General features: G+C 39.6%; 1 protein-coding gene across 11 annotated transcripts in view; it reads left to right on the forward strand.

Moving 5' to 3' along the window:
* KDM4C (lysine demethylase 4C) overlaps window positions 1–26,240 on the forward strand; it is a 461,886-nt gene that overhangs the window by 304,064 nt on the left and 131,582 nt on the right. For 10 of the 11 annotated variants that reach the window (XM_038401809.2, XM_043514915.1, XM_043514911.1 and 7 more), the window contains 2 exons: window positions 6,839–7,052; window positions 8,318–8,394. In XM_038401809.2, the coding sequence (XP_038257737.1) occupies window positions 6,839–7,052; window positions 8,318–8,394 (291 nt within the window). Of the gene's footprint in view, window positions 1–6,838; window positions 7,053–8,317; window positions 8,417–8,555; window positions 8,660–26,240 lie in introns of those variants that run through there. The other variant, XM_043514916.1, reaches the window with a different exon arrangement.

Consider the following 26,240-nt stretch of genomic DNA (forward strand, 5'->3'; position numbering starts at 1 on the left):
TCATGTCTTCCCAAGTTGAACACATCAATTCCAATTTTGTCCCATGGAATTGCAAGTGATTAATTTTGCTGGGTTGTTTCGGCTGGGAATGTTTGTATTTCTGATGTTGCACACATGGCCCATCATTTCTTCGGTGTTATTATTAATCTGTGGCCAGAATACATCTTCTCTAGTTCTTCCTTTGGATTTGGTCATTTCCAGGTACCCTTCATGTATTCATTCCAATACTTTTCTTATCACTATTGGAACTATTATTTGTGTTCCCTTCAAGAGCACTCCTGCAATCACTGAAAACTGTTTTATAATGGGACTAGGCAGGTGGGAAGTTTTGATTTTTTTTCCTCTATTACTTATTGTTTGTATCATTGCTTGCAGCTTTCATCTTTAGCTGTGGTTTCTCCAGTTCTTCTCATATGCCTGGAGATACAGCATGTGACACTTACCGTGTTCACAGGTATGTTTACTGCTTGTTCCAGGTCATCAAGCTGTGTATTGACACTTGAAGCATAAGTTCTTGATAGTGTGTCTGCCATTACTAAATGGCATCCAGGTTGAAAATCCAGGGTCATCTCATGCTTTTCTATTTTCGAAAGTAGTCATTATATCCAAGATGGTGCTTCTCCAAATCCCTTTTTGTGTATGGCAGTCAGTGGTTTTGATCAGTTTATGCTTTGAAGCTAAACCATAGAGAAAGCTGTGAAATCTTGTACATCCATACACCAGACCTAATGTCTTTTTTCAGTTTATGCATACATCTTCTCTGTGGCATATAAGAGTGGCAACCAATCAGTTCCAAGACACTGGTCTAGTACTGCTCCCAGCCCTTCTTTCAAAGTATCTGTGCAGAGCTTGATGTCCTGCAATGAGTCAAAAAACTGCAGCACTGGAGGTTATGTCACAACCTGCTTTAAATCACTGAATTCCCTTTTATGCTCTGGCATCCATGCCCATTTGGTGACCAGGTGGAGCACAAGTCTTAGGGAGTTGTGCAAGCTGTATAGTTAGATATGAACTTGCTAAAATAATTCAACATGCCTAGAAGTCTTTGAATTCTCTTTTTATCTTAAGGTCTCAGCATGTTCAATATTGCCTGAACCTTTGATTCATTGGGCAAGATTCCCTTCGAGGTCAGTCTCTTTCCCAACTATGTTGTTTTTCTTGTTTGAAATTGACATTTGGCCATATTGAGTTTAATGTTGTTAGCTCTCACAATTTCCAGTACTCTCCTTGGTTATTCCTGATGGTCAGTGGCAGTGCTGCCCTATATTATTAGGTCATCCACAAACACTTTCATATGTGCTACACCCTCTAGGATCTGGCTCATTGTATTGTGAAATATTTTTGGAGCTGAACATGTTCCAAAAGGCAGTCTGAGGAAGCAGTATCTGCCAAAATGGTCTGTTTGAAGTCAGATCTTGGAGCTCTCAGTGTCCCAGGGAATCTGCCAAAATCCAGTGATACATTTAATTAGTTGAAGAATTTGGTTCCTACCACCTGATAGCAGTTCACTTCTTGTGAGCAAGTGGAAGTGTTCTCTTTTTATGGTTTTGTTCAGCTCCTTAGGGTCCATATGCAGTCAGTGTCCCCTCCTTTTTTTCTCTACGGTTCCTAAGGAGTGAACCCAATCTGTCAGTTCTTTTATTCTCTGAAGGATACTATTTGCTGTCATGTTTTGAAGCTTTTAAGGCTTGCTGAACTTTTTGTGTAGTGTTTACCACAGGTTCTTCTTCATCTGTTTACTGTATCTTGCATGTTACTGGGAGACACCCATTTCTTGTGAATACATCTTTACATGATGCTATTAATACTTTCATATCTGAGTCTAGGTTGTTGTTCTGTCTCTCTATGTCAGGGGTAGGCAACTTATGGCACACGTGCCAAAGGCGGCATGCAAACTGATTTTCAGTAGCACTCACACTGCCCAAGTCCTGGCCACTGGTCGGGGGGTGGAGGGGGATTCTGCATTTTAATTTAATTTTAAATGAAGCTTCTTAAACATTTTAAAAACCTTATTTACTTTACATACAACAATAGTTTAGTTATATATTAAAGACTTATAGAAAGAGACCTTCTAAAACTGTTAAAATGTATTATTGGCATGTGAAACCTTAACTTAGAGTGAATAAATGAAAACTCGGCACACTACTTCTGAAAGGTTGCCGACCCCTGCTCTTATGTCATACATCCTTCTATGAGACCAAGCATCTCACACCTGTGTAGGTCCAAGACTGGTTGTTTGCCTCTGCCACAATCTCCTGTCCACAAACTCTTTTTTTTAATTGTGTTCACTTTGTATTTAAGTGTCAGCATGCACTCTCCCATCACTGAAATTGTTCCCTATTATAGTCTTTCAGACACTTTTTACTCCTGCACAGTTATTTTCCTTCCATATATCTCTTTCAGTGTTTGTTATTACATTTACTTGTGCCCTGGTGTCTATATTGTATGTCACATGAGTGCCATTTGTGCATGTCAAGAGGTGGCTCCTCCTCAAGTGCCCTCTTATAACAGGCTGCAGCATGATAGGAATGTCTGCCTCAGTTTCCCCTCTGAGGCAAACCAGGGACTCTGTGCCAAGCTCTCTTGCCTCAGTATTACCCCTTCTTGGGGCGGGTTTTTTGTTTGTTTGTTTGTTTGTTTTTACAAAACAAACTGCAAATAGTCTGCAACAAAAGTTCCAAAACGTAGTCTATTTATCACCCAGTGAAAGTAGTCATTAAAAACCCATTCCATTTTGTCCCTTGACACCCCACATACCATACAACAGAACCTTTTGCCACTCCTGGACTCTTTGTCAGTCTTCTTCCATCCCTTGTTGCCAGGACAGCCTGGAGTGCAACCCTGTTCTTCCTAACTGAAAAGGAGTACTTGTGGCACCTTAGAGACTAACAAATTTATTAGAGCATAAGCTTTCGTGAGCTACAGCTCACTTCATCGGATGCATTTGGTGGAAAAAACAGCCTCTGTTTTTTCCACCAAATGCATCCGATGAAGTGAGCTGTAGCTCACGAAAGCTTATGCTCTAATAAATTTGTTAGTCTCTCAGGTGCCACAAGTACTCCTTTTCTTTTTGCGAATACAGACTAACACGGCTGCTACTCTGAAACCTGCTTCCTAACTGAGAATTCCCACAGCCTCTCTGCTGAGAGATTATCCTCTCTAGGGGAGCAGCCTCACTCCCCCTGGTCCATTTGCCTTCTCACTATTCCCCTGGGTCCAGCTCTCTGTTGCAGACACATCAGTGGGTCCAGCTTTCAATGGTGGAGATGTCCACAGGTAACTTCCTCCAATACTCCCCGGCCTTCAGCCTTTTCTGGTTCTTGGCTTCGGCTCTCCGGCTTAGAGCCAGCAGGTCACCTCCCTCTTTTGCTCCTCCTATCTTCAGCCCTCTCCAGGCCTCTGATGCTGGCGAGCTCAGCCAGTAAACCCCTCTTGCTGTTCTTCTTGCCTTCCGCCTTGCCCCAGAAAACATCTTCTTCCTTTGGTAGCTCTCATCTCATGCAGATTTCTTCCTTCCAGGCAACCCTGACTCATCAGATCTCTCTCACTGTGTCTCTCTGGTCCTTTATAGCTCCCAGGAGCTGCTCCACCCTCTTAACTGGCCAAATGGGAGCACCTTTACTGGCTTAGGGGAGAGGTGGCCTGACTTCATTTACTGGAGCCAGCCACCTAGTGATAGTGCACATTTTAATTAATCAGTCTGTTGCATTTTCATATTCCTTCTTCTCTTTAAGAACAGCTCTTCCTCTTTGTGTGAATAATCCATTTTTGCACTTAATACATGAAACCTGCACTGTCTCTGCACTTTTAGAGTAATGGTTGGATTTATTACAGTTTCCACATATTTGCCCGAAGGCTGGACATTTACTATACTCTTGTTGATTGCCACATCACTGGCTTGTTTCCTGCTTTCCATTTTCCTGTCACTGGTCAGTTTAATTTCTGTGAACTTTCCCTTTGCTGGCTTAATTATAATACTGAGTCATGTGCTCTGTGCCTTTCTCTAGGTTTTTTTATTTGTGCTTCTGTTTGTTCTGCTGCTTGGCATATACATATTGCCCTTTCTAGTGTCAGATCCATCTCCCTTAGTAACTGTTCACAGATTCTTTATTGTTACACCCCAGGACAATCTGGTCTTTAATGAGAGTCTTTTAATATTCCATACTCATAGGACTGACTTTTTAGTTTTAAGTCTGTGACAAACTCCTCTATTGTTTCCCCTTCATTTTGTGTTCTCATCCTAAATACATCTCTCTCATACGTGACACTTTTAGAGAGACAATGATTTTCAAACAATGTAGTTATTTCTGAACATTTTCTCTCTTTCCCCACCACCATCTGTATGGAATGCATCGTATACATCTAGGGCTTCTGTGCCTGGTACTGTTAAACTGGAGGATGAGCAAAAGATTTTGTCCCAGTGGCTTTCATATGCAGCTCAACTTGCTGTTTGAATGTTTTCCATGCCAATTCAGCATTTCCCCTCATTCTTAGTGCTGGTGTGGGGGAGTTATGTGCAGTTGCACAGACTGTATAGCAGCCACTGGGTCTCACTGAGTTATGCTGTGCCTTCCACTCTTGGTACCATGGATTATCTCACTGCCAAGGAGACTGGTGTCACAATAAACCCTTTATTATGAATAGGAGTATGTACAGCAATGAGGTAACAAAATTCTCATTACTCCGGAGCTGCAGCCCACAGCTTCTGCTTTTAGAGTATGCAAGAAGTGCGGCATCCCTGGAGGACTTACTCTACAGCACACCCTCCTGTCTATCACAGGCTGCTAACACCACGCAGCCATCTCCACACATTTGCTCTGTCATACTGAATGCTTGCAACTTGCAACAATATTAAAGCTGAATCTTGCCCATCAAAATATTTTAAAAATAACATGCTTGGAATGGGACACACATAAGTGCAATACATCTCTTCATATTTAAGACAATAATCCATACATGGTTTTAGTCCTGGCTTGGAAATCACTGTTTTGGTACCCTTTCCAAATGAAGTGAAATTGTCTTTAAAGAAAGAGGCATCGGGAAGGTGCAAAGGATTTTATTGACTCCTTTGTTTGTTTCAACTATTGGGGCTTTGCATTTTCGTAAATGAATGGATCCAATGTAAAAGTGAGACATAGAGTACCAAGTACAAATCATGCTAATCTGAGCACAATAAAAAGAAAAATAGTGTTTGCTATCATCTTAGCCATTCCCACTTCTAGCAGAGCTGCCAGCAAAAAATGATGTTTACAGCTGTGTATCATAGCAAATATAAAAACTTTCATGAGTCAGGCCATTCTTACCATTTTTGTGAATTAATTTCATTTTGAAAGAAGTAAGCACAGTAGAAAATAGCAGTAGTTTACTGGTTTGATAAGCTCTAGAAAGCTGCAGATGTTTGGCTGCACAGCAGACTGATCTATAGTTTCGAGAGCAGTGGTGCTCAAACTTTTTCAGTCACGCCGACCCCTTACCAGTAATGGAGGTTATCCGTGCCCTCCCTCCCCCATTACTGCATAGCCAAGGCATTCTCAGCAGAGGAACTTGAGCTGAAGGTGGAGGTGGGGATGGAACTGGGGATGGGGTATCATCTGGAGCTAGAGGCAGAGCTGGTCTGGGGGCGGAGAGGGGATAAGGGCAGAGCTGGGCTAGGGATGGAGCAGGGGGTAGAGTGAAGCTGAGGCTGTGGGTGGAGCTGGTCTGAAGGTGCACAGGGAGTGAGGGCAGAGCTGGGCTGGGGGCTGACTGGGGTTGAGGGAGGAGTGAGGTTGGGGGCCGAGCTGGTCTGAGGGAAGAGCGGGGCTGGGAAAGTGTGCACTGCCTCCCTGCCCCTCATGGAGGTTGGCCCCAGCCCCAGTGTCTGCCCCTCCCCCAAACGTTCCTTTTTGCCACCTCTAAGGTGGCACACTCCACAGTTTGGGGACCAGTGGCGTAGAGGGGCAAGGTCTGTTGAGTTAGGTATGGCAAGCCTTTCCTAATGCAGAAATGCTGCAGTTCAGTGTCTGAGAACTGTAAAGCTTCTCATGAGATGAGAACTCAACACCTCAGATGCTCCCCAGAACTATATATACCAGACCTGAGCCGTCACTCCCACCAACACTGCACAGGGTATAGAATTTCTGGAAGTCCTTGAACTAGAATAATTCCTTTGTGTGAGCACTGGTCAGAAGAGGGGTAAAATAGTCTGTGTACCAAATGGGAGTCAGGGAGTAGCTGTAGCTGTGGGGTGGTAATTTGGTTTTTCCCATGCTGCTGGCCAGGAGATTCTACACTGGATCTTCCTGCTGCCAGTGAGGGAGCTCCTGCCCCGGGACAGTTAATGGCAGGACTCCCTTCTTTCCCAACTGCAGGTTGTATGTGGCAAAGGAAGGGATACTCAGACATACATTGCTACTTTATATCTGGCTGTGCAGAAAGAGGCTGCTTTGTTGAATTATCCTACCTGGTTGACAGGAAAAGCGCCTACTACACTCGTATTAACAGGGCACACCAACCTACTCCTGGAGTTTGAGGTGCAGCAGCTTCATAGTTGAACATCAGCTGGATCGGGCCCAGAGGTCTCAAAATTGTAGTGATAGCAAGGGTACAATAAAGTGAGCATAATTGCAGCAGCACTAACTTTCAGACTGCCAGAGTGCTATTTTTAACCTAAGACTGACCAAAATAATCAAGTAACTAAAGAAAATGTTGGTGGTGGATGCTTTGGAAGCAGCTAATTTTCTTTTGAAACTGTTAAACCATTAGTGTAAGAACTGAAGGGAAAAGTGTGTACACCCAAGTCAAAGTAACAAATAAGCTTTTTGTGTCTTAGTTAAATATAAATATTGTGTATTTCCAGCCAGACAACCATAATGAAGAAAATTATACTTGCTGGGAAACAAAATCAGATGAAACATTTACGGCTGGTGAAAAGACTAAACCACTTATTCCAGAGATGTGTTTTATTTATAGCGAAGAAAACACTGAAAACTATCCATCAAATGCCTTTATTGAAGAGGATGGAACAAGTCTTCTAATATCCTGTGCAAAGTGTTGTGTACAGGTTCATGCAAGTAAATAAACTAATCACTCAATCTAAAGAAGTTTTGATTTACAATTTTGCCTTCTTTGCTTTATTATGGTTTTTGAATAGGAAGCAACATATACTGAGTCTATTCAGAACAGTTTTATATATAGTCCTCAGAATTGTTAGGGTAGATCTTTATATCAGAACATCAAATATTGCAGGAATTGTTAACTTTGTCTGTGAAAACAGCAAATAATTGGAACCCTGTAAATATTAGTTAACCTCATTATGGAACAGACTAAAGCTTTATATCTACAATTTGCAGTCTCATCTGCTGGAATCAATCAAACTTAGCATAATAAAATACCTTTGCTACCATATCACCTTCTGTGATCCCACTAGATTTCAAAAGTCAGGGCCCAGGTCAGTACTTAGATGGGAGACCTCCAAGGAATACTTTCATTATTAAATAGATGGTGCCCTCCTTCTAAGTCAGTATTGAACCAATGGCCCAGCATAAAAATAGGGGAAGACATGATGCTAGAGGTGCCATCTTTCAGTTTAGAAGTAAAACCAAGGTTCTTGACTACTTGTGATCAATAATTGTCCCATAGCACTTTAATTAACTATATGGGCATTAGCACCAATGCCCAGTCTTTCTCCAGTTACTAATGTGTGCCTACCTGCAATTCCTGTATGCATTCCTTTGTGTAAAATTCACCCTGAACTTTTGTTAGAATAACATGTTCTCTTCCTATTCTAAACTGTTGTTTAGTGTTGTGTTGCCTTGTTAAATAACTAGGGTGAAGCCCTGTCCCCATTGAAGTCAATGGAAGTTTTGCTATTAACTTCAGTGGGGCCATAATTTCACCCTTGATATAGTCTTCCCCTTTTCAGAAGTGTCAGGTGGAGTGATTTCCTATTTTACTTCAGAGAGGTGCTGGGACTTAATTAGTTAATGTTGGTATAGCACATTGTGATCCTTCTATATAAGTGCCATATAGTTGGAAAGATTTAGTGTTTCTTCATTTATCTGATTTTTAATTTTTTTCATATGGAAAAATATAGTGCCTATTACTGGACTAGCAGAAACTAATAAAATTGAAAGTTCTCAGAGTTGAGAACTAGATGAATTGCTACCTGTGTCCCATAAGTTGATTATGCAGTAGCATTAGACTTAACCTAGGAAGGGGCTCATTATTTAGTCATTTTGGTCACAAGGCATATGTTATTTTAGTGTTTTGAATTGTGTAGAGCTATAGACGCCCAGAAGGTCAGAATATATTAATCAACCCAACTCTCTTATTATAGGTTGTTACGGTGTTCCTTCTCATGAAATCCATGATGGATGGCTGTGTTCTCGATGCAAAAAAGGAGCCTGGACAGCTGTAAGTTGCATAGTTTATTTAGGTTTCAGAGTAGCAGCCGTGTTAGTCTGTATTCGCAAAAAGAAAAGGAGTACTTGTGGCACCTTAGAGACTAACAAATTTATTTGAGTATAAGCTTTCGTGAGCTACAGCTCACTTCATCAGATGCATAGTTTATTTAGTTATCCTACTCCCTACAGACCAACAAAAAAAAGCACACAAGGTATTGTATCTGGAATGCAGTATATAGGGCTGGGTTCTTCTAAATACACCACTTATTGCTGGTAACGTGGCGGGGGGGCGGGGGTTGGGTCTCTTTTAACAATATTATCAGATTTAAATGCAAAATTTCATTGTTTTGAGCAAGAGAGCCTTGAAAGAATTTTACATTGTCAAGAAAATTGCTAGCAAGTAGATTATATTCTTTGTAGAAAATTGTCCAAGAAAGCAACCCAAACTTTGACTAGACAAAGTCAGAGCATTTAAGGATTTACACCAGTGGACAGTCATAAAATATTTCACATCTCAAACCATATATGCATATTGTATGATCAAAAAAGAAAATAACACAGGAACTAAATGTTATTGGAAATAGATGGATCCTGTCCTTTCGGGAAAATTGTATTGTTTCATCATCTTTTTTTCAGGAATAGTATTTGGTAAAGTGTAAACAATAATAAATTTGGTTAAGAAAATAGGTTATTTTAAAATAATAAAAAATTCTACAGAATGTTAACATTTTTCCCCATGGATCAAGCAGATCTCTGACTCGATTAGTTTGCATTAACTCAAACAATGGGATTCAAAAAGTGGTTTTATAACCCATGTCTCCTGTATAGGCTCATAGGATATTTTTCAATGTCTCCTATTTTTCATTGTAACTGATGGAAGAAATGTAGTGTTCACTATTAAAAAGTTAGCAATCACTATGCCTTGGTATCTAAAACACTGCAGTATTTCTCTGTACTCAGAATATGCTATAGTTGCTGGATTTCTGATGCCCGTAATGGCAACTTTGGGTAAATGCTGACTTTTTAGTAACAACCACTCTACTACTAAGGAATGGCCATTTATTTTTTCATTTAGCCATCCCATGTCCAGAATTTAGCCAATCTGCCTTCCCCCAACAAACTTCTGTTACATTTTATGGCAGTTGTGTTCTCTGGGAAAGCATTTAATTTCATCACCCAGTTAAGAAATGCAAAGCTATAAGTGACAAAATTGATTAATGAACACTAACCTCCTGATTTAATGTGGTACAATCATTTCATTATTAATAAATACTTACTAAGTGTGATTTATATGAATCTAATGGATGGGATAACTGAATTGTAAAGCTATCTACTAAGCATTAACTAAACTTGATAAAGAAATATTGGCCCCTTTAGGCATTAGAAAATTAAAGGCCAAACTTTGCAAATTGGCTGTCTACATTGGGCCTGGGAAATTTGCACATGTACCTATTGCACAAACAAACATTCCAAGCAGGTTGCTACATACACACGATAAGCACTAATGCAGATTTTATTTTTGTGTATTCAGTGAGTGTCCACAGTGTAGACATTACCAACTGACCATGAATTCCAGAGGTTTAAATAGGGATCCATCTAAAAAAGGGACATTAAGAGCATGCTTGAGGCATGGAGACAGTGTGGTTTGGAAAAGAGAGCACTGGCCTGGGACTCAGGATACTATTATTCTATTCCTAGCTCTGGCCTTCTGGGTGACCTTGGGCAAGTCACTGCCCTTCTCTGTGCCTCAGTTTTTCTATTTGTAAAATGGGGATAATGATACTGATCTCCTTTGTAAAGTGCTTTGAGATCTACTGGTGAAGAGCAGGTATTATTATTATTTATTTATTTATTATGGTGTTGCCTCAACAAGATATGCACTACTATGTCATTGTTCAAATAACTCCCTGTCTTGACAGCTGGTGAGAGATATTATCCCTAGATCATTTCTCTTAGAGAGGCTTTTCCCCCAATACCTCCTGCCATGTTGGTTGTGGTCAGTTGGGACACTGCAGTTGTTTGTGCTTGTGTATTAACTCAGTGTAGGGCTAGAGTTAAGGCATTTTCAGTAGCAAGGCCTACACTCTGAAATTAACTTCTGGTGCAGTTCTGTCGGAGCACAAATCCTATTTTAGGGTGCGATGCAAGACACATCTCTAAGTTCAGTCTTTCCCTGGTAATACATATTGGATTCCCTAAGGCAGCTGGTCATCTCTTATCTGACTATAAAGAAAACTTAGTCATGTGCCTTAGAAAAGTGAGTAATAGGAATCAGGGGGTGAAATTTTCAGATACTTTGAAGAAGACACAAGTGTCCACCCTACTGGAAAATGTGACATTGCTCACTGTGCTGGGGTAGCTTCCTGCCCCGGTCAAGAAGGGGTTAAAGAGCTCCTCTCAATTCAGTCAGCTCCAATCCCCTACTTCCATAAGGCCTATCAGTCCTGGAGGTCCACAGAAGGGAGGATCCTGGCTCAGGGGGTGGCATTTGGGCAGTGCACAGAGCTCCCTGGTCCCAGGGAGTTGTCTGCTGGGGAAACTGTTTGAGAGCATCACCGCCTGAACCCCCTGAGTAGTAGGTGTGATGTACATATTGACTAAGCTGAGTGGAACAAGAGGGGAAATAATGATTTAAAACTGACAAAAATACTGTCTGATTTATAAGGATGTAGTCCAATGTTTGTTCAGTGCATAGTTATTAAAATGTATGTACTGAATCGATTATTATTTCTGTAAAATGTTTTCATGTTTCTTTTGCTGGTCAATGGAAAAACTTGTTAAATGCTTTTTATCAAACAATCAGGAATTTCAGGACTTCGTAAACTGCTTTTGTAATGTTTTTTCCAGAGTCGTGGTGGGTGCGGGGAAAGGCAAAAGTCAATGCTACCAAGTGAGAGGCCTTTAACTGAGAATCTAATTATCAGTTAAGTGAACAGGGTTAGATAGCCCAGCTGCTCTAACAAAAAGTTTGTCAATTTCCTTTCAGGAAAGGGACAGCTATGGCATTTCTAAGTGTTGGGGTTGTAAGGCGAACATTCATGAAAATTCCCTGGGTGACTGCAATAGGGATGGAAAGCCACATTGTTGTATTCAAAATACTGAGACCCTTCAGAACATTTGCTTGAAGTCTGATAGTAAAAACATCCTATATCTCTTACTATTATATACAGCAGTGTGACTTAAGGGAAAAAGCAGCAAGAGTTTACATTTTTTTGTTTGTAATAAGCATGTTTAATTACAAAACAGTGAGGAAAAAGTATAAAAGAATATGAAATCCCATATTTTGTTAGTTTCATGATGAAGGAAGATAAGAAGTGAAGATCCTGAAACAGCTCCAGTGTTGGAGATTATTTAAGAAATGCTCCTATTTAAAAGCACTGGAGTGTCAAATAACAGGGTGATAGGTGCAATATAAGAACATAAATAGTTAGATAATATGTGGTATTGTCATTTATTTCATATGAATGGCAGGTTGAGGAGGAATCCTAGGTCTCAGTAGGAAGTTGAGGAGGTGGAGAAGAGGGGTAGGGTTGGAGAGGTGTCTGGAAGCTGAGGAAAAGAGGGCTTGGAACTGGAGAAGAGGAAGCAAAAGGACTTCAAGGTTTCTGTGTTTTCAGGAGTACATGAGAATAGTGATGTTTCTAGGAGACTGGGTGGTAAACCAGGGTCCATCTAGGAGACCAGTGTTATATTTTGCATTTGAAACCCTGTGTAAAATAAGTAAGTGAACTTTTGTAGTTTTAGGTGTGTGTCGATAAAAGTGTTGCAAGATTATTACTGGTGACCACTTCATATTAATCTAAATAGTTTGGTGACCTGAGGAGTTGGCCTCAGTGCAATTTTTTTTACGGATTTGTCTACATAACAGAAATCACTGTCTTGGTGGCAAAAGTTGATGTTTTGGTTGGGAGTATCACTGGGGATATCAAAGATTGAATGGACATATTAACTGCCTTCTAATTTTTAGAAGTGGTCCCTTGGTGCTCTAGCAGCACATTAATAGGATAACTTTTGGAAATATATATTAGTGCTGCCTATTTATTTTAGCTGTTCTATGTTTACCTAGAAAATTTTCAGGGCTATAAATCTGGCATCTTTTATTAGCGTTAAATTTACTTTAAACGTTTTCTCTTTAATCTAGCATTCAGTAGCCTTTATTACCACATTTAGCTTAGTTATGCCAGTACAAACAATTTATTTTATTAGTGTGAGCTGTGGGCCTTGAGAGAGGATAGATACTGAGGTGAAATCCTGGCTCTGCTGAAATCAGTGGCAAATAGGATTGCCAATTTTGGTTGGACGTATTCTTGGAAGTTACATCACATAGCATAATCTTTAATTAAAGATTAATATTTCATTCCTCTGGACTCCAGGACAGTCCTGGAGGGTTGGCAAACCTAAGTGGCAAAACTCCCATTGATTTGGTTGTGTGATTGAATGGCATTCTTAATTCAGTAAGGGGAAACATCTGTAATTTTACTTGGAGAAAAATAAACAAATACTTATCAATTTCAAATGCAACTTTAATAAATTACCATATTTAAAATTTTATTAATATGGAACCACATTGCAGCCATCCACATGATTCAAAGTTTTGAAATTATTTTTGAATCCTATTTGTCATTTTAGAGTCATGTTTCTCCTCTAAAGATTATGACACTAACATAAAATCTCATAGTTTGCTAGTTTCATTTACTGTTGTTCCCTTTTAATTGATGCTCCTCTTAAAAGACTACAGTTAATTAAAATGCTACTGCCAGGGTTATTGCTTTACCTTTTAAAAATGTGCTACTCACATTATTCACCACAACCTCTTCCTGAAAGCTTTGTTCTGTCTTTGGGTTCCACATATTTTACTTTCCACATATTTATTCAAGTGACACCGTCATAGGACCTAATCACATTAGCCACGCCATCGGGGCTCGTTCACCTGCACATCTACCAATGTGATATATGCCATCATGTGCCAGCAATGCCCCTCTGCCATATACATTAGCCAAACTGGACAGTCTGTACGCAAAAGAATAAATGGACACAAATCTGACATCAGGAATCATAACATTCAAAAACCAGAAGGATAACACTTCAACCTCTCTGGTCACTCAGTAACAGACTTAAAGGTGGCAATTTTGCAACAGAAAAGCTTCAAAAACACACTCCAACGAGAAACTGCTGAGCTTAAATTAATATGCAAGCTAGATACCATTAACTTGGGTTTGAACAGGAGTGGCTTGGGAGTGGCTGAGTCATTACACATATTGAATCTATTCTCCCATGTTAAGTATCCTCACGCCTTCTTGTCAACTGTCTAAATGGGCCATCTTGATTATCTCTACAAAAGTTTTTTTTTCTCTCCTGCTGATAATAGCTCATCTTAATTAATTAGCCTCTTACAGTTGGTATGGCTACTTCCACCTTTTCATGTTATCTGTATTTATATCTATATCTTCTTACTATATGTTCCATTCTATGCATCCGATGAAGTGGGCTGTAGCCCACGAAAGCTTATGCTCAAATACATTTGTTAGTCTCTAAGGTGCCACAAGTACTCCTGTTCTTTTTGCGGACACAGATTAACACGGCTGCTACTCTGAAATGTTTCCAGTTTATGCTATTCTGGATCCAGTTTTCTATAATAAACCATGAATATAGGTTATTCATGTAAATACCCCATTATCTGAGGGGAGTTAGCACCAAAAGCCTGATGGGAGAATTATATTCTGAGAAGAGATGTGAATGCAGAGGAAGATGACAGGGTGATGATAAACAACAAGATGACAGGGTGTTCCATCCATAAGGGGACAGCGTGGGAGGATACAAAAAGGGTGGTCAGGTGGGATGGTTGGAAGGAGTGGAAGCAATGGCAGGGATGTTAACCCCAGTGTCCTGGCCAAATTCCAACTTGGTGACTGTTAGCTTTGAGTGGAAAAGGCATTTTTCACTTTCTTTCTGAAACTATTGTGTACTAGTGTTGTCCTGTTAAATAGTTGCTGTTTTCTCTACAGCATTTTATATTTAATTCACAGGAGAATTCGTCTCTGTGTGTAATTTAATTTTGTATATCTGTTTAAGTTTGTAAAACACTTTGGGATGGAAGGCACTATAGAAATGAAAGTCCAGAAAGCTGTTTTTCATTCAAGTCCCTACTAGGAATATGACAGAGATTATAACAGATTCTAAGTGTACTAAAAATTACAGAGTCCAAGCTGTTTGCTTTGGTTGGAAATTCCTTGTATTTATTAGCTGGGCGAACGGTGTCCTCTGAAATATTCAGACACACATTATTTTCTTTGGTTAGCAGCTTTTCCTTCTGTAGTAGTTTAGGATAGGTTCTGTTATTTGTATACTTCATGATACTGTTCTTGGATAGCTTCAAAGATGAAGTCTGCCTTTGATCTAGGTGATTGAAGCTGAAGTAGTCTTAAAGGGATTGTCTTACTGAAACACTGAAGTAAGCCAAATACACCTAATGATTCTAGTATTTACTGAGAAATTTTACAGATGTGAGAGCTCCCTACGATCAAGAGCCCAAAGAAATGTCTGAATTAGCACTAACTTCTTGGAGACTTAAATTGTGCTTGTCCTACAGGGTGAATGCCATTGCTCATACTGAGTTCCTATAAATAAGGCGTTCCTGTCCTGTCGGTCAGGTAGAGTGTTACTGCTTTTAGGAGTTTACAGGAATACACCATATTAAGCTGTTTCATTATGTATCTATAGAACCCAATATTTTTAAGAAGTGATTAGTGATTTAGAATGCCTCTGTTTTTTGGACCCCATTTTGAAACACTTTAAAGCACCATTTTAAAGCTCAGCACTTTCTGAAAATCAGAGCCCTTTAAGGTACTTCAAGTTGAGCACTGAAAATCACTAATCAGTTATGAAAATTTATGCTCCTGTATTTATATAGGTTTACATACCTTTCAGTTTATGGAGCATATCCTCAGCTGGGTTCATTGTTATGGAGGGTAATTTACACTAGCGGAAGACCTGCTCCTATATGCTTATGATAATAGACTTCTGACTATTGTGCTCATCTAATTAGCCATGCCAGTATTTAGGCTTATTCCTGCTTTCACAATAGTTAGTTTGCAAAAACTTTTAAATAATATGAAAATATATTTTTACTTTTTGAAATGTATATATTGCAATTTATGTATGCATTAAATTTTGAAGTATATTAATTGTTTAGTATAGGCCCCAAGCCTGCTTCTCCTGAAAACAGTGGAACTTTTGCCACGTTGGGTCTCATGTATTCTCTGCAAGAGTCATGCAACAGAAATATTCTTGTATATAAACAAAGTAGTAATCATAGTGCAAAACAGTAAATTGTATAATGAAAAATATAATGGAATATAAGTTAGTATCCTTATTCTTTATAATGAAATGCATAAATCAGATAATTGCAAATATTTATTACTTCGCTGCATAATAAGGCAGGTTTTGTATAATATGGTGGAACTCCTACATTGCAGCAGCAGCCATATTTTGTGTGAACAATACATAATTATGGAATGATTGCCACCCTGCACCTCTTCAAGTCCATTGAAGAGCAGCATGCTGATAAGCAGATTCATTATGGAACATATTAGTACTTTGAGTTCCACTGCTTTATGTTTAACTTTTCTCTCCAGAAAATTCTAATTTAAACGAAATGATGAAAATATTATATGCAAAAACATTTTGTAAGTTTCCATATAGTAAATTGTGGGATGGCTATTTAGTTTTATTACCAGTAACTATCACCCCGGGAACCTCCTCTAGCACAGCTCACAACATGTCAACTCTTGCATCATTCCGCGTTGGCATGCACCCACATGTAAGATGATGCACATTTATATTTTACTGTGCAGTTGTTATTGTTTGGCTGATGATTATTTTTGAGACAGAGGAAAAGTGACATTGAATCCATCTATGTTAGAGTACTGCTCACAAAAAATTAGCCACAAATCATCTCAAAAAATAAAAAGACCAAATGTTTAAATGATTCATCTGTGTAGTTCTTGAAAATGAAACTGTATTCATACCTAGCTTCTTGATTGAGAACAAATGCCTCATTAATCTTAAATACCTCAGCCGGAGAACACTAGTAAAGTCAGGAAGAATAATGACCGACATTTCAGGGAACACAGCATACCATACCCTGTGCAGGAGTGCCGTCACCCCTTAGGCACTCTGCACAAACATACATATCTTTATTTAAAAAAAAAATTGGGGAAGGAGAAAATGGGGAGGAGAAAGAAAAGAAATGTGCTCATAGATACTTACTCTAAATGATGAAAATAAATCCATTCAATGAAAATGAAAGAAACACTTTTAAGTTATCTTCACTTGGACACACATGCTTTACACCTTAGCTGCTTTAATCATGCTGAGAACAAAGAATAAAGAAACAAAATAAAGCATCTCTAGATCCTGAGTACATATTATATATTACCCCTCATGGCTTGGTGAATGAGAAGTAATATCTCACTATTCAGTTTACTGAGCAGGGCCACACTTTCAAAGGTGCTGAAGTTGCATCTGCAAAATATGTATATATGTGTACAGTCATATAGTACATGTGTATTTGTGAATGCACAAGCATGTTTCCTGGGCTCAAGCCACTGTTTTCACACTAACTTGTAGGTAGTCTTTCCCAAGGGTAATAGTCATTTTTTAAGACTCCTTCAAGAAACATTAAATACAGAGAGTGAAATCCTGGCCCTATTGTGAGGTTTGCTAATGATTTCAATTGGGTCAAGATTCTACTGTCTCTCATTCTCTGCGTGGGAGAAGGAAGTGCTCAAGATCATTTTAGCTAATTTAAAAGCACTGTATTCTGTTATCAAGTTACAGCAGATTTTTGCAGTAGAAAACAAGCTACTACATTTCTGTGATTTCTTTGATTCTTTAAGTGGCCACAGGCACTCAGTCTTTACATGGAATATACCGAAGGTGGAAGCTGCAAACTGGTCTGATTGGCTTTTGTATGTTAGACTTGTCCCTGCTGCATTTCTAAAGTGAGGAGACTGCGTACATGTACACAATCAAAACTAGCTCTCTGAAATTCTGCTGCTGACTGTAGTTTTAGAGAGAAAGGGAGGTACGAATTTACTATCACAGAAATACTGCAGACCTTAATCTGCTTCAGAATTTAAAATCTCTTGCCTCAGAAGTGACAACTGAAAGATCAGAGATTTTTTTGAGCCCTGGACATGTTTCAAGGATGCTGCATGGAGTGTTAATAGTAACCATGCAATAGTTCTTTATTTAGTTGTTCAATTATTTGTGTACAAATGTGCTTTAAGTAGGTTAGTTTTTGATTTCCAAATTCAGATTTAGTGAGAGTGGATTTGTGTTTTATTATATTTCCTGTTAGAAGAGCCTAATACATGGATTAAGGAGGGCAATTCTTAAAGCTCATTTTATTTTGGTTTGGGCCAGGTATTATAAATGTGACTTGCTGAGGCATATTTGGCAAATCAGCTAAAACAAGGACATTTCAGACAGCAACTGGAGACTATTTTGTATTGGTATTTCTTTAAATGATGTCTTCTAAAAGAACCATTGGACCATCATTTAATTCTACAAAAAATAATGAATTGGGACAGTCTTATTATAATGATGCACTGCAGTAGATGAGGTTGTGTCAGCACATCCATAATAAGCCCTGATTTTCAAGATTTGATAATTCAGCCATAAAAATTTGCTTCATGTTGTAACTTGGCACACAAAGTCGTAATCTCCAGCGAGGTATTTTTGTTACCAAATTTTAAAAGAATTTGGTCATTTTTAAAGCGAAATTATCAGAATTGGTGTGGCTCCAGTAGGAAAGGCTTAACCTTCCTGATACTTTCTCCGTATTTCTTTTTCACCGATCCATGCTGCTGTCAGAAAAATCAATAAGAATAAGAATAATAAAAGGACAAATGACTTACTGTGAGAATCGCATGCAAGGATTGATACTGGCAATGTGCGTACCTTGGTTTGTGTTTACTGTTAGAATAATAATCTGTCAGGCAGTGTTTATTAACACTCTTTAGAGGCAATATGGTTGGAAAGGATCCGAACTGTGAGACCTTCCTAACAGGATTGTTTAAATAGTAAATCAAGGTTTAGACTATCAATCTGGATATTGTCATTTTAACCTAGGAATATAGAAACTACCATAATGGATTGGACCCAAGGTCCATCTAGTCCATTGTTCTGTCTCCGACAGGGGTCAGTACCAGGTGCTTCAGAGGAAAGTGTAAGAACCATGCAGTAGGCAGATGTGAGACAATCTTGCCCCCCACCTTAGATACCATGCTGGTTACTAGTACTTAAAGATTGGCTTAAACCAGGGGTGGGAAAACTACGGCCCGCAGGCCGGATCCGGCCCCTCAGGGCTGTAGATCCGGCCCACAGGATTGCCAGCACTGTGGCGCTGAAGGTCCTGCTCTGCTCCGGAAAGCGGCCGGCACCATGTCCCTGTGGCCACTAGGGTAGGTGGGGCAGAGGGCTCTGTGTGCTGCTTTTGCCTGTGGGTATCTCCCCGAAGCTCCCATTGGCTGGGAACAGGGAATCACAGCCAATGGGAGCTTCAGGGGAGGTACCCACAGGCAAGGGCAGGCGTGCTCAGGGAGCCTGCTCTGCCCTGGTGCGCACCGCTGCCACCCTGGAGCCGCTCCAGGTAAGCGGTGCTGGGCTGGAGCCCGCACCCCAAACCCCTCCGCCCCAACTCCCTGCTCTGAGCTCCCTGCCTGCACCCTAATCCTGAGCCCCCTGCCACACCCCGCACCCCTCCTGCACCCCTGCCCTAAGCCCCTTTCGAAACCCAGCACCCCTCCTGCACCCCAAGTCCCTACCCCAAGCCCCCTGCTGCACCCCAAGCTCCTGCCTTGAGCCCCTTTCTGCACCCCGCGCTCCCTCCCACACCCGGACCCCCTGCCCTACATTCATGGCCCTGCATGCAATTTCCCCACCCATATGTGGCCCTCGGGTCAAAAGGTTTGCCCACCCCGGCTTAAATACTGAAATATGAGGCTTACTCTCACTTCCAAAATGTTTGTTATTAATTATAAGAACTCTGGATATTTTTGTTATCCATGTGAATGTCCAATCCCTTTTAGAATCTTGCTAATTTCTTGGCCTCAACAACATCCTGTGGCAATGAGTTCCACAGTCTTATCGCATTTTGTATGGAAAGCATTTTCAGTTTTGAATTTGACACCTTTTAATTTAATTGAATGTCCCATTGTTTTTGTGTTATGAGACAGGGAGAACAGAGCTACCCCATCTCTCTTCTCTATACCATTCCTTATTTTATATACCTTTATCATGTCTCCTCTTTAAGATAACAATCCCAATCTTTTCAATCTCTCTTACTATGAGAATTTGTTCATGCCCTTAATGTGGTTACCCTTCTCTGAATGTGCTCTAGTTCTACAATATCTTTTCTGAGATGGGTTGGTCTCAACTGCACACACTATTCCAGAGGAGGCTTGGTTTATGTAAAAGCATAATATTCTCTTGATTACTCTCCATCCCATTCCTTATGCATCCTAACATCTTGTTAGCATTTTTGACCACAGCTGCACATTAAGCAAAAGACTTCAGGTTCCTTTCTTGAGTTGATGCATTTAATTTTGAACCCTGTAAGGTACAAAAGTAGTTTAAATTTGTCCTTCCAAGGTCTCAGTATGGGGCCCTTGGACTGTATACTTTTCAGGGCAATGAAAGTAGTTTACTTTGTTTTGTAAAGAGTTGTAGCATCATAAAAATGTTCTGTAATGTTGTCTGTTGTATTAGGTAAATGATATGCATATGAAAATATATAGCATATTACACACAAAAAACTATACTAATAGAACATTTTGAAGGTTGCAATGCCAAGCACACAAAAATTAGGAAATGCTAGAATTCAGATTGCCTGTGCAACCTTAATTCTGCCCCCTTGTCCGTGTGCATTATGACACAGTCTTTAATTACATAATCACATACTGTTTTTTCCACAGGATCCCTATTTTCCCTCCCTAGCTGCCTTCTCAGAAATAGCTGAACTACTTTGGCTGAAATTATTCCCCCCCCCCCCCCCCAAAAAAAAAACCAGGAGGTAGACAGCCAACATGACAAATTTTTAGCTGAAGCAGTACAATTTTTGCAGTTATAAGCAACTGAAAACGGGGCCTTATCACGGGCAGTGTCGGGCAACCTTAATAATAGGTGGTGCTACCAGCCCTGACAATGCACACCTGTGACAGATTTTAATCTGCTGAAAATTAATTTTATATTTTGTATAAACGTTAAGTTTTTCTAAAAAAATAGAAGCTATGTCTCTTTAAAGAGTTGGTGTTAAGGTATCACCACAAGTCAGAGACAGTAAATATTTGAAAGGAGGTTAATTGGGATCCCAAAAGGCTGTTTTCCAGCTGCAGTCCATCATCTTGGAGTGAAATGAAAATACACCCTAAGAGAAAGCCCCTTTTAAAGAACACTTCCAGAAGAATGTTGTAAAAAAAGGGGTAGAAAACCAAACTGCTTATCCAAAGCAATGAACACAAATCTGAATGGCTTTGGGAAGTATATAATGGACATAATGTGAGACAGAAGGGGTATCTGTGTTAATACCTTGTGGGTGACCAGACTGTGAGACTGCGAGAAGAGGGAGGGAGAGCCAGGGACACTTATTTTGAGTTCAGAGGGGATGCTTTGTAGAAGAGAACAGGGTGAGCTGGGGAAAGTGTAAGCCTTTGTTTCTGCATTGCAACTACAGAAATTGCACTACACAGCTTAGCTTTGGCAGAGTTCAAGATTAGAGGCTTATTTATATTTATGATTTTTCTCTAAATGTCATAAACTTGTTTTTAACGAGACCATATGAGTCCAAGATTATTTTGAGATAATGTCACTCAGTATATGCATGAAGGGGAATCAACTGTCCTCTTCTCAGTGGCAGTGGGGGAGAAAACTGCCTATCCTTTGGCAGTTGGCTGAGACAACATCTTAAGAAATGCTTTCCAGTCACAGGTTGCAGTAAGTAGAGGCATGGGAAAAGCCCGTTGACCATGAGGAGTAGCAGAAAAAGGAAATCTAAGATTACAGTACTAAATGTATAATTAACTGGGCAAATAGTGAGCTACTTAAAATGCTGCAAACATATTATCAATATTTGCCATGCATTAACCACCAGCCAAAATACATATTTACCTGAAATGATCCATTCTGGTACCTCTGTTAAATAAAGTTCATTTTCTAAGCTTCCATGAGGCCATTTTGTTTGTTTTTCAAAATCAAGGATCTTATTAACAAACACAAAAATGATAGTGAGAGTAGGATATGCTCTGAGGATTAAATGATGATTCAAAGTCAAGCTGACATCATTTAATTGTTCTGTATCATTTTTACCAGTCACCATACACCCAATCTAGTATTTATGTATTTTTTCTTTACAATGTATGCTTAGAACTGCAGAACAACTATGCATTTTTCCTAGACTGGTTTGCTGTAAAATTTAAATATGGGTTCTGTATCATATTAAAAACATAGTTATCTCCTGTCCCAAATGTAACTTTTTTTATGAAGCTGCTGATATGATGCTAATCAAAATCTAATGTGCCACTCTTGCATTTTTACAGTTTTGTGACAAATTAATATTACTAAAAGTTTCTATAAAATATAACCATTTAGAAGACAAACATATGATGAGTAATAATTATAGTCAGACAAATAATTCCCAGCAAATAATTTGTTTGATGAATTTAGCTCTTTATTCTGCTTGCAGAATATCCTTGACAAATCACGAGTTGCTTGGATTCCTTTGTTGTTCATATGCATTCAGGGCATTTTTTAAACTTAATTGATAGTTATATAGTTTACTCTGAATATTTGATGCTTGAAATTCACCTGGGTTAGTTAAATTTGATTGGTCACATACATAATATTTTTTTCTGTTTCCTGATTGACAAACTTATGATCTGAGTTTGAAGAAGCCACTGGGGCTTTCACTGTCTCAGGGAGAGAGAGAGCAATTTAATCAGAAAGCAGTATTTGAAAAGGGCATAGCCTAGTTGTCAGTAAGAGTATTGTCAAATCTTTTTTTGGCTTGTTTATACGCGTCTGTGCCAAGGCTGTGCTGACGGGTTTGGGGAATCTTGATTCCTTGCTGTGTCAAACAGACTCCTATCCCATATAAAATACTACTACTTCTGAAGAGAGTACTCAAGCATGAGTTCAAAAACCATTTTCTGTAAGCATTGGTGTCAACAAAATACGATAGCTTGAATGTTGGAAGAAAGTGAAAAAAAGTACTCAGACACAACCAAAGGATATTTTTGCGATATTTACCCTCATCTAATAATAACTAATAACTAATTTTGAATTGATAAATGACATTCATTCGAACAAACCTGGTCCCCATCTTGGGTATAATTGCAGAAAGACAAAGAAAAGGGAAGTTCACTCATTTTATTTATATGTCAGGCTTTCAGGACAGTTCCTTGTAGAAATAGTAGCAAAGAAATGAAAAAGATGATGTACATGTGTAAGAATACCATAGGGTGGTTACAAACCTTGCCATACCATTGTAAACAAGAGTAATTCTACAATATCAAATTGAAGAGTACTGACAATCTGGATACCACAGGGTGATCGGTACTGGCAATTATACTATTTATTATCTTCAATAAGGATCTGGAAGATAAAGTAAGCTGTAGCTTCAATATGTTCTCAAGCCATATGAAACTAGGCAAGACTGCATGCTCACTAACGGAAAGATTTTTTACAAAATACTGTGTAGAATGTTCTGGAGATCTTTAAACAGATGAGCAATTTAAAATGGTCTGAGATTTAATTTAGATAAATGTGAAATAATAGACTAGGGGAGAAATTAACATTCAGTCAAAGTACAAAATGGGAGAAAGTTTCTGTGTAAAGCAAGTGATGAATTTTGGGAGTGATGGTAGATAACAGATTGGACATACAATGTCTTCTAATACAATGCACCTGCAACAAAGACCAGTGCTATCCTGAGATATGTATATCTTCTGAAGGGCATGAGGAAGAGCTAGTAGTACATACATAATTTCACTAATACTTCTTCTGTCCATAATAGATGTAATTGTCCAAGCTCAGTGCTTCTTAGCACTTAAAGGATTTCTTCCAGCTTCTTTTTTAAATAATCACCCCTTCCACCAAATTCCCCCCCTCCCCCCAAAAAAAAACAACCGAACTCCAAAATGTTCATTGTCAGCAATATGGCTAAGGTAGCTGCACAGCACTTGCCATATCAGATCACACCAGATGCATATACTCCAATAGTCCATGTGAGATTCTGTGCTGTGCTTCTTAGACATACAGCATAGAACTCAGAGCCCATGGTGAAGAGGAGATGAGGTGGCTTTAAGCCACCTCTGCACCCTCCCATTTATGAGCTGCTCCATGCCCCACCAATGACATTTAGACATCTCTGGGGGGCTGTCCAAGATATGACAGCCTCTCCCCAGCTGCCTATGGGTCACATCACTGCCCAGAGTCTCTGCAATGCTATGTGCTGTAGGGACCTTCTCTCTCCAGTATGCCCGCTACACCAGGGCTTGTCTTTGGAAGACAGCCATAAAGCAGTCTTCTGCAGTCATGCACTGGGGTAATCCTCCCCTACCAGGAATTACAGTTTTTACAATCCTTTACATCACTTTGACACTTTTACCTGGTGTAAAAGTGCTAGAGTGGAGGTGAGAGTCCCACCTTCTGTCTCTGCTCAGGACAGTGCTCCAGAAGAAGTTGCAAGAAACCCTGTAGGTAACTATGGAGTGGTTTCTTACTAACAACTGGACAGAGAGAAATTTTTATAAGAAAAAACTGAATTTTTACCCTCTGCTGCTTGAATAATCTTTATTGTATTCATAGGAAGTTTTCAGGGCTCTGAGCCTTGCCTAGATGCAATAGCAGAATATTGTGCAGATGGTCACTTTAGGCTCTTCCTTCTAATTACAAACACTTGTCACAGGTGAGGGACATTAAAACAAGTTTATTCTTATCCCAGGATTAATTTTTAGAACAAAGTATGAACAACAACATCAGGGGATTATAAAGTAGGAGTGAAAATACTGATGGTTATTTTTCAGACAGAAAAAAGCCACTTCATTTTTAAAGTGAGAATGGAAGAAGAAATGTGCTCCTATAAGGTTTAGGTTTCAGAGTAGCAGCCGTGTTAGTCTGTATGCGCAAAAAGAAAAGGAGTACTTGTGGCACCTTAGAGACTAACAAATTTATTAGAGCATAAGCTTTCGTGAGCTACTGAGCTGTAGCTCACGAAAGCTTATGCTCAAATAAATTTGTTAGTCTCTAAGGTGCCACAAGTACTCCTTTTCTTTATAAGGTTTAGAAACCATTGAACTGTGTGAGGGGTGGGGAGGAAGTGTGGGAAAGTGAGTTCGTACAAATGAGCTTTTTGTCCCAAGGAGGCATCCCTTGAGCCAGATTTTCTCTCTTTCTTCCCCTATCTGGGGTGATTATTCTAGCTTTTCCTTTCAGTAATCCCTACCAAACTGCTGCAGAACTGAGAATGAGTCATGAATGGGTTCCTTTAGGAAATGCTGTTGTCTCTCTTCCCCTCTTATTGATCACTACAGAGGTGGGAAGATCATTGGCTTGATGGTCCTTTCGTCTCTTTGGGTAACAGAGATCCATTTTGGATCTCTCCCTATGTGCTTCTTGTCCCATTCTTTTTTCTCACTGACTGTGAGATATGTTTGAAGCTGCAGAGCACAGATTTGACTGAGCCAGGATTTGGGCCTATAACCTTAATGTCTACTTGGACCAAACTTCTCTTTTCCCTCACGTTCCCTTTTCTCTGTCTTGAGATGACACCAAGAGACAGATTCATCTGCTATTAATTTGACTTATTTACATTTTATTTTTATGCTCTTTTAAATGGAAAGAATTTTCTGTGTGACATGATTACAAAATTATGTTTCCTCATGGTTTTATTGTTGTCATTATTGGAAACTGTCCTGTGCCTGTTAGCTTCTTAAAGGCACTCTTGTCATGTTATTTCAGTCAGCTGAGAGTGAAGTGAACTAAAGTGTACAAAGCCTTAATGTTTTGGGTACTTGGCAGCTAGTTTAGGAAAATCCTCACCAAATCCGTTCTTGGCTCAGTAGTTCTCCACCAGTGTGTTGCTCATGACAGGGGTAACATATGCAGGGTAAGGATGGTAATATGCTTGTTTACACAGCCTTGTTATGGCCACTCTTGAGAATATATGGATTTCAGCATTTCATTATGTTAATGACAGATAAATGAGAGAAGAGCAACAAACATGGTAAAAGGATTAGAAGATCTGACCTTGATGAGAGGTGATGGGAATTTAACATGTACAGCTTGAGAAAAGGAGACCGAGTAGAGGATATGATAAGAGTCTACAAATATTTGAGAGGTAATAAGATAAAGGAAGAATGCGGATTATCTCCGGTGCTTGAAGCAGCATAACAAGGAACAGTGCTTGAAATAGTAAGAATGTAGGTTAGACCAGTTCTGTTTGGCATGTGGATCTAGAAAGGCAAAAAATCCCTGGGGCAGACCAGAGTTTCTCTCGCTCTGCCTGCTGCCATACAACGTAGTTGGAAGTATATGGACTAGAAACACCAGGCTTCGTCTCCATTTCTCCAAGCAGCCGGGAAATTGAAATCCCAAGAGAGAAAGGACAAACAGCCCAGTTCAGTGGGAGTGTGTCACACTGATGGGGTGTCAGACCAGTGCAGGGAGCATAGGCTCAGAAGAAGAGCTTTGAGCTGTGGGACAAATGAAAGGTTCTGGGTGATAGGGCCCAGTTCCAGAACCCCACTTACAACTCTAGGAGACTCCTGAGTTTGGGGCAAAATACCTGTTCTAGGA

Source organism: Dermochelys coriacea, chromosome 5, assembly GCF_009764565.3.
Source record: "Dermochelys coriacea isolate rDerCor1 chromosome 5, rDerCor1.pri.v4, whole genome shotgun sequence".
In the NCBI taxonomy this organism is placed as follows: Eukaryota; Metazoa; Chordata; order Testudines; family Dermochelyidae; genus Dermochelys; species Dermochelys coriacea.